We start from the raw sequence: 13779 nt of genomic DNA, 5'->3' as shown, positions 1-13779 counted from the left end.
AAGTAAAAAGTGGCCTTGTATCGGGGTTCGGAAGTTGCTGATTACGTTCAAGCGACTTTTTCACTTTCGCGCCGTTTCCCACGGTTCTCCATGACAACTTACAAGGAAAAGTGACTTGTACGTGTTTTTTGTTGTAGTGTGGATACCGCCTAAGCCTGATCTTTGTAAGCAGAAGAAACATGTAGTTGCGTTAAAATTGTTTTCGTAGGTGCACAGCATGATTGTTTGTCTCACTACACAGTTTTAGCGGTATAAATATTAGTTTCTCACCCGCCGTTGCACTTAGCTCTCACTTCACTTCTATTGTCTCACCTTCTCTCATTCTATTTTGGCACTGTATCTTGTTCTCGTGACACATCATTGAATGTATATTTAATCATTGTTCAGCATGGTTACTCTTCAGTCACGACTTTCCACTGATGAATGTGACAAGAAACTTAATTCTGGTAAACTTTCATGACTTCGTTGTAGTGTGGCGATGACTGCAGAATTTGTTCTCTTTATTGCTATTATAAAATTGTTGCCTCCACGTCGATTATTTGCATATCGATAACTTTAATTGATGTTAACATATCAGGTCTTACAGTTTATAGTTCTCCAAAATATGGTAGTGCCGCTTGAATTGGGAAATACCTGATGAAACCCAAACAGGTTAGATTTGATAACAGAGTGCACGAGCACCGTTTCTCTTCGTATCCATACTCACCTTGTGGGCCATCTGAATCTGGTTCAGTCTAGATTGCTGCAGCTTATGTGTTGCTAGAGCAATGTGTGATCGGATGTCCTTTAACTCTGGGTGGTACTCCCGGCCAAATTCCTGGTAAGTAGAGAATGTATACCCGACATAGGTCGCATTAAAGGAGATCACCTTCCCTACACCGCAGTAAGTTATCACGTGCATTAACTTCTGTCTAACCACAATGCTCAGTGCACAGCAACAAGAATGCACCCAGAAAGCTATCAAGTGATTATTGGGTGATCGAGCACTGAAGATTGTTCTCTACGGAAGAACTTACATTTCTGTATTCGACTTTGAACATACATGGTCTGGATAGCCCGGGCATCTCGCAGACCACTCTGGGCATCTCGCAGACCACTCTGGGCATCTCGCAGACAACTCTGGGCATCTCGCAGACCACTCTGGGCATCTCGCAGACCACTCTGGGCATCTCGCAGACCACTCTGGGCATCTCGCAGACCACTCTGGGCATCTCGCAGACCACTCTGAGCATCTCGCAGACCACTCTGGGCATCTCGCAGACCACTCTGGGCATCTCGCAGACCACTCTGGGCATCTCGTAGACCACTCTGGGCATCTCGAAGACCACTCTGGGCATCTCGCAGACCACTCTGGGCATCTCGCAGACCAGTCTGGGCATCTCGCAGACCACTCTGGGCATCTCGCAGACCACTCTGAGCATCTCGCAGACCACTCTGGGCATCTCGCAGACCACTCTGGGCATCTCGCAGACCGCTCTGGGCATCTCGCAGACCACTCTGGGCATCTCGCAGACCACTCTGGGCATCTCGCAGACCACTCTGGGCATCTCGCAGACCACTCTGGGCATCTCGCAGACCACTCTGGGCATCTCGCAGACCACTCTGGGCATCTCGCAGACCACTCTGGGCATCTCGCAGACCACTCTGGGCATCTCGCAGACCAGTCTGGGCATCTCGCAGACCAGTCTGGGCATCTCGCAGACCACTCTGGGCATCTCGCAGACCACTCTGGGCATCTCGCAGACCACTCTGGGCATCTCGCAGACCACTCTGGGCATCTCGCAGACCACTCTGAGCATCTCGCAGACCACTCTGGGCATCTCGCAGACCACTCTGGGCATCTCGCAGACCACTCTGGGCATCTCGCAGACCACTCTGGGCATCTCGCAGACCACTCTGGGCATCTCGCAGACCACTCTGGGCATCTCGCAGACCACTCTGGGCATCTCGCAGACCACTCTGGGCATCTCGCAGACCACTCTGGGCATCTCGCAGACCACTCTGGGCATCTCGCAGACCACTCTGGGCATCTCGCAGACCACTCTGGGCATCTCGCAGACCACTCTCGGCGAGTTTAAAAATGCGGTCCATTACAGACTGACTGATTCTTTGGCTCTGCTCCCTGGTGAATTTGCCTTGTTCGGTAATCACATCATGTCCACTGTGACTGTCCTCAGTCGGGTACGTAACGATAAACCTACGTAGTGAGCATGAACAAACGTGAAAGACATTCTCTTTGTGATTCTGCAGAGCTACGTACATACCACATACAACTGAGTTTATTGGCCTACATACCTTACATGGCAAGTGCGGCACTCATACATGACCCACCAATCACAGTACTCAATCAATTACTTTCTCATTATGACATAATAAGTTATTATAAATATTATTATAACTCACCGCTCGCACACATTGAGTTTGGACAGGTCCCCAGCATTGAGAGCAGCCGAAATAGACAACTTAAAATCCTTCACTTTACCCCCCCCCCTTCGCTTTCGCCAAAGCGGAAGCAGAAAGGCCAGTTGAGTCAACCGAATAATCAGGCAGTCGCAGAATGCGACGAATGTTGCACGATGCCTCACATCCAATTTTTCTTGTCCCTATAAGAATTACAGCAGGGCATACCACAGTGATATCAACATGCGGTGCAAGTATAAACTCGGTGCATCACAGCTGGATAGTGGCAAAGAGTGTTTATTCGTACATTTGTACATTCGCACTGCAGCACTCCCAGCACTGGGTATACAGTACTAGCAGTCAAGAAGGAAAGAAACGATGTCTCCGTCTTTATCTCTATTCATTATCATTCTGAAGAAGACAACCGTCGAATCGCTAAAACATTAGTATCAATCAGTCAGGTATTGCCTGTCTCTCTCTCTCTCTTTCTGCAGTTGACATGATAACATGTAGAGCAATAATTTAAAAAACCGATGGCTAGTTTACAGCAATGGGCACCGCAAAGATAACCATCACTCTGGCTATGCTTCTCACCTTGGAGTTTAATCCTCTTCTTCTTAACAGCTGAGGCTCTGGGGTAAGCATGATCAACGGATGCTGAACTGCTTACATCGCTAACTGGTTACATTGCTAGAGGACTCACTTGACTTTGTGGTGTGGCACCTGTAATTCTACCGACACAACAACACTTGGTCACTGACAAAATAATGTGATGCAAAGGAATCAAGAGATGGTACAACTGTTCTCACTGGTAACTAGCAACTGCATGAAATAGATCACATTCAGGTTCTACCTGTCCATTTAATTCCAATACCTGTGCTTCCCAAATTGTCATTCTGGTAAAGCCACAGGAGATGAATGGAACTCCACCAAAAGGAATCTGTGCACAGCGCGCGCCACGTTTATGGCTCCATATGAAGGCCTTTGGACGCGGAATAGCCTCCTTCAAGATCTCTTCAACACTGCAACATTTGTGCACATAGCACACATACATAGCAAACATACATGTAGAAGACGTTATAATAATTATACCAGCACTCATTAACGACTCGGCTATGTACACTGCAACGATATGTGTGGGAATATGGTTGATGTGAGGCCCATTGTAACGTGGAGCAGAACGTTATGTGGGATGGCTGCAGTGAACATCAAAATGTTATAATCCTACAGTTCTTTGTGAGTGTGAATGCGTTTACGTGTATCCGCAAGCAGGGCTGTAACCATGGTAACGCACTGTACACTACTGTAGGGCAATGCACACTACATATTCTTCTCTTCAAAACCTAACAATTATACTACTCACTGCTCCTTTGGAACCAACATAAACACGACGAAGCTTCGAAGACAGCATTTTGTTGCTCTGTTTTGGTGGGTCTTACCTGTTTGAAAACGGTTTTTCTGTGGTCCTTGTTACAAAGCTAGCACGCGGTAGGGCAACTTTCAGGAAATCCTTCAATTCCTCCGCTCCATCTAATAATTCTAACCTCGTTTGCCGTGATGATATCGGATCATGATGAGGACAAAAAACAAAACAAAAACGTGTCCATCTACCAATGATCTACAAAAACAAAAACAAAAACTGTTACTGCAACTGTTCCTCCCTTCCCGCCGCAGTGCTTTCTTTCCACTGACAATTCTATGTGAGTGTCAATGCAGGTCATTGTGTATTGTACTTGTACTTGCAGTACAAAACTCATGTATGTGTACGCGAATGCAAGCTAAATCTGTCCGACCCTGCAATGGCCACGACCAAGTGTCCCAACGAGAAAGTAGCGCCGGAAAAAGTAACGCCGGAGAAAGTAGCGAAGGAGAAAGTAGCGCCGGAGAAAAGAGCGCCGGATAAAATAACGCTGGAGAAAGTCGCGCCAGAGAAAGTAGCGCCGGATAAAGTAAAGTCGGAGAAAGTAGCGCCGGAGAAAGTGGAGTCGGAGAAAGTAGCGCCGGAGAAAGTAGCGCGGGAGAAAGCAGCGTCGGAGAAAGTAGCGCCAGAGAAAGTACCACCGGAGAAAGTAGCAAGAAAGTAGAGCCGGAGAAAGTAGTGCCGGAGAAAGTAGCGCCGGAGAAAGTATAACCGGAGAAAGTAGCGCCGGAGAAAGTAGGGTCGGAGAAAGTAGAGCCGGAGAAAGTAGCACCGGAGAAAGTAGCGTCGGAGAAAGTAGAGTCGGAGAAAGTAGCGCCGGAGAAAGTAGCACCGGAGAAAGTAGCGCTGGAGAAAGTAGCGCCGGAGAAAGTAGCGCTGGATCATGTGACCATAAATTATCTCGTGATATGGATCATGTCACCATAATTATCATGTGACATGAGTCATATGACTATGTCATGTGATACGAATCATGTGACCATACCATTGAAACATGGCATGTGACCATATCATGGACGTTTCAAGGGGGATTGACTGCTCTGGATAGCACGAGTACACATGCATGCATGTGTGTGCACACATGCACACACAATGAAAACAAACATGAGATTCCTTGCCAGCAAGGATAATACAGATCTGGTAATCCTGTAATCTGGCATTGTCACATACCCGGGCATGCATACACACCCTGCAACAACTAGAACAAAAATGGCTAATACAAAATTCTTGAAAACAGACCTGGCTCTCCGGCCAAAGGCCAATATGAGAGCAAGAACTTATAACTTGGTGCACAGTGGTCATACACACTGAGATGGTAGGAGTAAAAAATTATAACACCGTCCTGTGTTTACTCTGGCTGGTATGCACAAGGCGAGTGTCAGACAGAACAGTGACGTCATGTACATAAACTTACACGGAAACTGTTCACTTGAACAAGTGACTATACACTACTTGTACTGGTGACGGTCAGGGCAAACCTTGTTCTTCTCCGGCGGTACGATGGCAGCGATCTTGGCAATCTCGTCAGTGCTCAGCTTCACCTTCTCCAACTGCAAGTTCAGCGTCATGTGGTCCGGATTGCGGGTTCCCCAGTTCACCACCACGCCGTGGGCCAGCTCCCAGGCCAGCAGCACTTGACAGGGATCGGCACTGTGTACTTGAGCGATCTAAAAATACAAACAAACATAATATACAGCACAGAGTGCTCATTCTGCGAACAGAACTGTTTCGTACTCAGCTAACCAGTATGACTACCCAGCTAACCAGTATAACTACCCAGCTAACCAGTATAACTACCCAGCTAACCAGTATAACTACCCAGCTAACCAGTATAAATACCCAGCTAACCAGTATAACTACCCAGCTGACCAGTATAACTACCTCGCTAACCAGTATGACTACCCAGCTAACCAGTATGACTACCCAGCTAACCAGTAAGACTACCCAGCTAACTAGTATAATTACCCAGCTAACCAGTATAACTACCCAGCTAACCAGTATAACTACCCAGCTAACCAGTATAACTACCCAGCTAACCAGTATGACTACTCAGCTTACCAGTATAACTACCAAGCTAACCAGTATAACTACCCAGCTAACCAGTATAACTACCCAGCTAACCAGTAAAACTACCCTGCTAACCGGTATAACTACCCAGCTAACCAGTATGACTACCCAGCTAACCAGTATAACTACCCAGCTAACCAGTATGACTACCCAGCTAACCAGTATAACTACCCAGCTAACCAGTGTGAGTACCCAGCTAACCAGTATAACTACCCAGCTAACCAGTATGACTACCCAGCTAACCAGTATAACTACCGAGCCAACCAGTATGACTACCCAGCTAACCAATATAACTACCCAGCTAACCAGTATAACTACCCAGCTAACCAGTATAACTACCCAGCTAACAAGGAAAACTACCCAGCTAACCAGTATAACTACCCAGCTAACCAGTATAACTACCCAGCTAACCAGTATAACTACCCAGCTAACCAGTGTGAGTACCCAGCTAACCAGTATGACTACCCAGCTAACCAGTATAACTACCCAGCTAACCAGTATAACTACCCAGCTAACCAACATAACTACCCAGCTAACCAGTATAACTACCCAGCTAACCAGTATGACTACCTAGCTAACCAGTATAACTACCCAGCTAACCAGTATTACTACCCAGCTAACCAGTATAACTACCCAGCTAACCAGTATAACTACCCAGCTAACCAGTATAACCACCCAGCTAACCAGTATAACTACCCAGCTGACCAGTATGACTACCCAGCTAACCAGTAAAACTACCCTGCTAACCAGTATAACTACCCAGCTAACCAGTATGACTACCCAGCTAACCAGTATAACTACCCAGCTAACCAGTGTGAGTACCCAGCTAACCAGTATAACTACCCAGCTAACCAGTATGACTACCCAGCTAACCAGTATAACTACCCAGCCAACCAGTATGACTACCCAGCTAACCAATATAACTACCCAGCTAACCAGTATAACTACCCAGCTAACCAGTATAACTACCCAGCTAACAAGGAAAACTACCCAGCTAACCAGTATAACTACCCAGCTAACCAGTATAACTACCCAGCTAACCAGTATAACTACCCAGCTAACCAGTGTGAGTACCCAGCTAACCAGTATGACTACCCAGCTAACCAGTATAACTACCCAGCTAACCAGTATAACCACCCAGCTAACCAACATAACTACCCAGCTAACCAGTATAACTACCCAGCTAACCAGTATGACTACCTAGCTAACCAGTAACCTACCCAGCTAACCAGTATTACTACCCAGCTAACCAGTATAACTACCCAGCTAACCAGTATAACTACCCAGCTAACCAGTATGACTACCCAGCTAACCAGTATAACTACCCAGCTAACCAGTGTGAGTACCCAGCTAACCAGTATGACTACCCAGCTAACCAGTATAACTACCCAGCTAACCAGTATAACTACCCAGCTAACCAGTATGACTACCCACCTAACCAATATGACTACTCAGCTTACCAGTATAACTACCCAACTAACCAGTATAACTACCAACCTAACCAGTATAACTACCCAGCTAACCAGTAAAACTACCCAGCTAACCAGTATAACTACCCAGCTAACCAGTATAACTACCCAGCTAACCAGTGTGAGTTCCCAGCTAACCAGTATAACTACCCAGCTAACCAGTATAACTACCCAGCTTACCCGTATGACTACCCAGCTAACCAGTATGACTACCCACCTAACCAGTATGACTACCCAGCTAACAAGTATAACTACCCAGATAACCAGTATAACTACCCAGCTAACCAGTATAACTACACAGCTAACCAGTATAACTACCCAGCTAACCAGTATAACTACCCAGCTAACCAGTATAACTACCCAGCTAACCAGTAAAACTACCCAGCTAACCAGTATAACTACCCAGCTAACCAGTATGACTACCCAGCTAACCAGTATAACTACCCAGCCAACCAGTGTGAGTACCCAGCTAACCAGTACGACTACCCAGCTAACCAGTATAACTACCCAGCTAACCAGTATTACTACCAAGCTAACCAGTATAACTACCCAGCTAACCAGTATAACTACCCAGCTAACCAGTATGACTACCCAGCTAACCAGTATAACTACCCAGCTAACCAGTATTACTACCCAGCTAACCAGTATAACTACTCAGCTAACCAGTATAATTACCCAGCTAACCAGTATAACTACCCAGCTCACCAGTATAACTACCCAGCTAACCAGAATAATTACCCAGCTTACCAGTATATCTACCCAGCTGACCAGTATAACTACCCAGCTAACCAGTATGACTTCCCAGCTAACCAGTATGACTACCCACCTAACCAGTAAGACTACCCAGCTAACTAGTATAATTACCCAGCTAACCAGTATAACTACCCAGCTAACCAGTATAACTATCCAGCTAACCAGTATAACTACCCAGCTTACCAGTATGACTACCCAGCTTACCAGTATAACTACCCAGCTTACCAGTATAACTACCCAGCTAACCAGTATAACTACCCAGCTAACCAGTATAACTACCCAGCTAACCAGTATGACTACCCACCTAACCAATATGACTACTCAGCTTACCAGTATAACTACCCAACTAACCAGTATAACTACCCACCTAACCAGTATAACTACCCAGCTAACCAGTAAAACTACCCAGCTAACCAGTATAACTACCCAGCTAACCAGTATAACTACCCAGCTAACCAGTGTGAGTTCCCAGCTAACCAGTATAACTACCCAGCTAACCAGTATAACTACCCAGCTTACCCGTATGACTACCCAGCTAACCAGTATGACTACCCACCTAACCAGTATGACTACCCAGCTAACAAGTATAACTACCCAGCTAACCAGTATAACTACCCAGCTAACCAGTATAACTACCCAGCTAACCAGTGTGAGTACCCAGCTAACCAGTATAACTACCCAGCTAACCAGTATAATTACCCAGCTAACCAGTATAACTACCCAGCTCACCAGTATAACTACCCAGCTAACCAGTATAACTACCCAGCTAACCAGTATATCTACCCAGCTGACCAGTATAACTACCCAGCTAACCAGTATGACTTCCCAGCTAACCAGTATGACTACCCACCTAACCAGTAAGACTACCCAGGTAACTAGTATAATTACCCAGCTAACCAGTATAACTACCCAGCTAACCAGTATAACTACCCAGCTAACCAGTATGACTACCCAGCTTACCTGTATGACTACCCAGCTTACCAGTATAACTACCCAGCTTACCAGTATAACTACCCAGCTAACCAGTATAACTACCCAGCTAACCAGTATGACTACCCAGCTAACCAGTATGACTACCCAGCTTACCAGTATATCTACCCAGCTTACCAGTATACCTACCCAGCTAACCAGTATAACTACCCAGCTAACCAGTATAACTACCCACCTAACCAGTATAAATACCCAGCTAACCAGTATAACTACCCAGCTAACAAGTATAACTACCCAGCTAACCGGTATGACTACCCAGCTAACCAGTATAACTACCCAGCTAACCAGTATAACTACCCAGCTAACCAGTATAACTACCCAGCTAACCAGTATGACTACCCAGCTAACCAGTATAACTACCTAGCTTACCAGTATAACTACCCAGCCAACCAGTTTAACTACCCAGCTAACCAGTATAACTTCCCACCTAACCAGTATGATTACCCAGCTAACCAGTATAACTACCCAGCTTACCAGTAAAACTACCCAGCTAACCAGTATAACTACCCAGCTAACCAGTATAACTACCCAGCTAGCCAGTATAACTACCCAGCTTACCAGTATAACTACCCAGCTATCCAGTATAACTACCCAGCTAACCAGTATAACTACCCAGCTTACCAGTATAACTACCCAGCTAACCAGTATAACTACCCAGCTAACCAGTATAACTACCCAGCTAACCAGTATGACTACCCAGCTAACCACTATAAATACCCAGATAACCAGTATAACTACCCAGCTAACCAAAATGACTATAATTATTAGGACAGGCAGCATAAATGCTCAACCATCCGGTATGACTGCGCAGACAGCCAATACGACTGCTCAGTCAACCACTATGAATGCTCAAACACTACGGCAAACATGACTGCTCAGACAGCCAGCATAGCTGCTCAGTCAGCCAGCATGACTGCTCGACCAGCTAGTATGACTGCTCGATCAACCAGCATGACTGCTCAAACAGCCAGCACGACTGCTCAACCAGCCAGCATACCTTGGACACTGCATGTCTCCTACTGTATATGCGAGGATTCCTTTCTTGTCGGGATATGTGTTAGGTGAGATCAGATTGATGATCACAGCAAACATGTTATCATCCAGGGCAATACAACAAACCCATGTACACGTGCAGGGCTGCAGTCAACACAACAAACCCATGTACACGTGCGGGGATGCAGTCAACACAACAAACCCATGTAAATGTGCAGGGATGCAGTCAACACAACAAACCCATGTACACGTGCAGGGCTGCAGTCAACACAACAAACCCATGTACACGTGCGGGGATGCAGTCAACACAACAAACCCATGTACACGTGCAGGGCTGCAGTCAACACAACAAACCCATGTACACGTGCAGGGCTGCAGTCAACACAACAAACCCATGTACACGTGCGGGGATGCAGTCAAAGCCACACGGTTGGGCACTTCCCCATATCTATTTTTCTCTTGCACGCTTTCAAAGTAGAAAACAACAGTGCAGAATGCATGGCTCAATTAGCCATCACCTCATCACTCCATCTCCCTGATCTCACTATGCAAGACACATAACACACATGCAGAACTAAGCAGTGCACTGGTATGATGATTTGTTTGGATAGGTGAGTAGAAATGCATGAGTATCATCATCCTGTGTTTTATATGTGGAACTCTCAAGACAACTGCAACTACACTCATCCCTGGTTTATCCGAGTGGTCCGGGACCGGACACTGCCTGTAACTTTGAAATGTCCGTAACTCCGAATATTTTAATGAGGAAGGGACATAGATTTGCCCTATAATGTAACTATTGAATTTTACACAAAAAGGGACAAAAAAGTAGTAATATTTCCACTAAAACTCACTCAAAGAGTACCCGGCAGACCGAAGTGCCCGTGACCTTGGTGTCTGGAAAACAGAGGTATGAGTGTACGAATGAGTGTTCTCCTGTTCCCATGTGCCACTTCAGCTGCGTAGAAAAGACGAGCACACTAGCCTTACCTGCATGACAAAGAGTGCTTGGAGCGTCGAGTGTGACCAGCCGTGTGTCGGAGGGGCGTAGTCTGGGCAGCTCATTGGAGTGTAGCCGTTGAAGGTGATGTTGCGCTCTTGACAGAACTCAATCAAGTCGTTCTCATGACAGTATGGGTGATACTCAACCTGATCAACAAATAGAACAAAAACACACAAAAACACACACAAATTGAAGTCAATACGGGATACCATGATTCTTCAAAATGCCCAAGTGAGAGTTTCCAAGCTAAAACAAAAGTCTGGATACAATTTTACACCAGTTTTCGAAATGCTTCTGAAAAATAAGTGAGAATCTGCCAATGTACATTGTGCTAGTATCTACATGCACTGTTACAGGAGTTACCTACAACAGACTGGAAAATAGTTCATTCCATCTCTCTCTCTCTCTCTCTCTATCTATCTATCTCTCTATCTCTCTATCTCTCTATCTCCCTATCTCCCTATTTCCCTATCTCCCTATCTCTCTATCTCTCTCTCTGTCTCTCTGTCTCTCTATCTTTCTCTTTGTCTCTCTCTTTCTTTCTCTCTCTGTATCTCTCTCTCTTTCTGTCTCTGTCTCTCCGTCTCTCTCTCTCTCTTTGTCTCTCTCTCTCTCTCTCTCTCTTTCTCTCTTTTTCTCTCACTCTCTCACTCTCTCACTCTCTCTCTCTCTCTCTCTCTCTAATCACTCAGACACCAAGACAATGTGCAACTAACCTGGTTGAGTAAAGGTAGCAACTCTTTCATGTCAATGATGTCCTGACGATGATTTTGCTCATAATTTGACATCCGATTGCTGTAGTCGAGCCTGAGATAAAAAGAAGAGCGAATGAACGACACATAAAACAAAATATCTAAAGATAGCTGGAAACAGAGAGAGAGAACGTTAGGGAGAAATACTAAGACAAGCAGTGAAAAAGAGCAATAAGAAAATGCAGAGAGAGAGAGAGAGAAAGGGGGAGAGAGAGAGAGAGAGAGAGAGTAAGTTACATTTATAAAGACAGGTAAGTCTAACAAATGAGGACGGAGACATCTACAACAGGGTTTTTACGCCTGAAAGCAGGTGCATGATTTAACAAGCAGGTTGTCAGTCTAGATTTTATGCGCAGAGGGAGAAAAAGCGCAGAATTTGTGTAATGAGATGAAAAGCAGAAATAATAGGAAATAATAAGAAAAGATGAAATGAAAGCCTGCTCACAACCCCGCCCAGCCTTGCAAACTGGGTATGGTGGATTAAGAACCCGGTTCAACGCTCGAGCAAGCGCTCTCCACTCAAGGTGTTCACAGCAACAGATAGGAACTCATATGGGGAAATTATAGAAAAGAAATAATAAGATAAAGAGAACCAAAGCATATTGCCTCTGTGTAAGATAAAGAGAATAAATTTCAACGCACCTCAATAAACGGAGCCCCACATACAGTACCTCAGAAAAGTGGATCTTCCGACCAGTGTTTTTGTTGACGTCGCAACCAGATGATGTAGCTGCTTCGCAGAGACGTCTTAGTGCACAAATTACAAATAAATTTTATTCTTCGATCAGAAAACCCAAGCGCTTTCAGAGCCCTCCGAAGAGAGTCCGGGATGAAACCACGCACACCTACCTCAACCGAAAGAGAGAGAGAGAGAGAGAGAGAGAGAGGGCCGGGGAGAAGAAGAGAGAGAGAGAGAGAGACAGCGAGAGAAGGAGAGAAAGAGAGAGAGAGAGAGAGAGAGAGAGAGAGAGAGAGAGAGAGAGAGAGAGAGAGAGAGAGAGAGAGAGAGAGAGAGAGAGAGAGAGAGAGAGAGAGAAAGAGAAAGAGAGAGGGAGGGAGGGAGGGAGAGCGAAAACGAGAGCGAGCGAGAGAGAGAGAGAGAGAGAGAGAGAGAGAGAGAGAGAGAGAGAGAGAGAGAGAGAGAGAGAGAGAGAGAGAGAGAGAGAGAGAGAGAGAGAGAGAGAGAGAGAGAGAGAAAGAGAGAGGGAGGGAGGGAGGGAGAGCGAAAACGAGAGCGAGCGAGAGAGAGAGAGAGAGAGAGAGAGAGAGAGAGAGAGAGAGAGAGAGAGAGAGAGAGAGAGAGAGAGAGAGAGAGAGAGAGAGAGAGAGAGAGAGAGAGAGAGAGAGAGAGAGAGAGAGAGAGAGAGAGAGAGAGAGAGAGAGAGAGAGAGAGAGAGAGAGAGAGAGAGGGAGGGAGAGAGAGAGAGAGCAAGGCAGAGGGGTAGAGATATACAGAGAGAAAGACAAAAGAACATAAAGAGAGACACACCAACTGTCACACAGCAAAGACAGATAGACTAACATGAACACAAATAGGCATAGGTTTATTAAAACAGGCAGAGACTAGTTGACCAGTATACTGTAGTTTACACAGACAATCCGACAGACACTGTTTTCTGTTGCTTTCATTCACCTTGTTTGAACATATCCTGCAGAGCTTTCCATGTTTGCTGGTGACAAGTCTTGAATGTGGCTGGCTGACCTTGCCAAGCTGGATCTTTACTCTTGCCAGGTGGTCTAGGCCAGTATATGAGAAGCAGATCAACGTACTTCATCTGCCACAGGAACACAAGTTTTGGAATTGATGCACACACGTACGAACAGACATACATGACTGTTATTATTCCTGTAGCTATGCAGAAGACGTTACTTCAGTAACGTCTGGCGCTAGGCAGGGTCCACACAGCTTTAATTTGGTGTTTGTTTGTGTGT

General features: G+C 45.7%; 1 protein-coding gene across 1 annotated transcript; it reads right to left on the bottom strand.

Moving 5' to 3' along the window:
- Window positions 1-5268: 5268 nt before the first annotated feature.
- Window positions 5269-13512, bottom strand: LOC135829112 (aldo-keto reductase family 1 member A1-like). The gene is made up of 4 exons (XM_065341519.1): window positions 13481-13512; window positions 11812-11902; window positions 11083-11241; window positions 5269-5487 (listed from the first exon to the last, which is right to left on the bottom strand). The coding sequence occupies exons 1-4, from the start codon at window positions 13510-13512 to the stop codon at window positions 5269-5271; spliced, it is 501 nt and encodes a 166-aa protein (XP_065197591.1).
- Between the last annotated feature and the right edge of the window lie 267 nt (window positions 13513-13779).

The sequence above is a fragment of the Sycon ciliatum genome, chromosome 13, assembly GCF_964019385.1.
Source record: "Sycon ciliatum chromosome 13, ocSycCili1.1, whole genome shotgun sequence".
In the NCBI taxonomy this organism is placed as follows: Eukaryota; Metazoa; Porifera; class Calcarea; order Leucosolenida; family Sycettidae; genus Sycon; species Sycon ciliatum.
The sequence above is the reverse complement of the archived record's forward strand: the minus strand, read 5'-3'. Positions and strand labels throughout refer to the sequence as shown.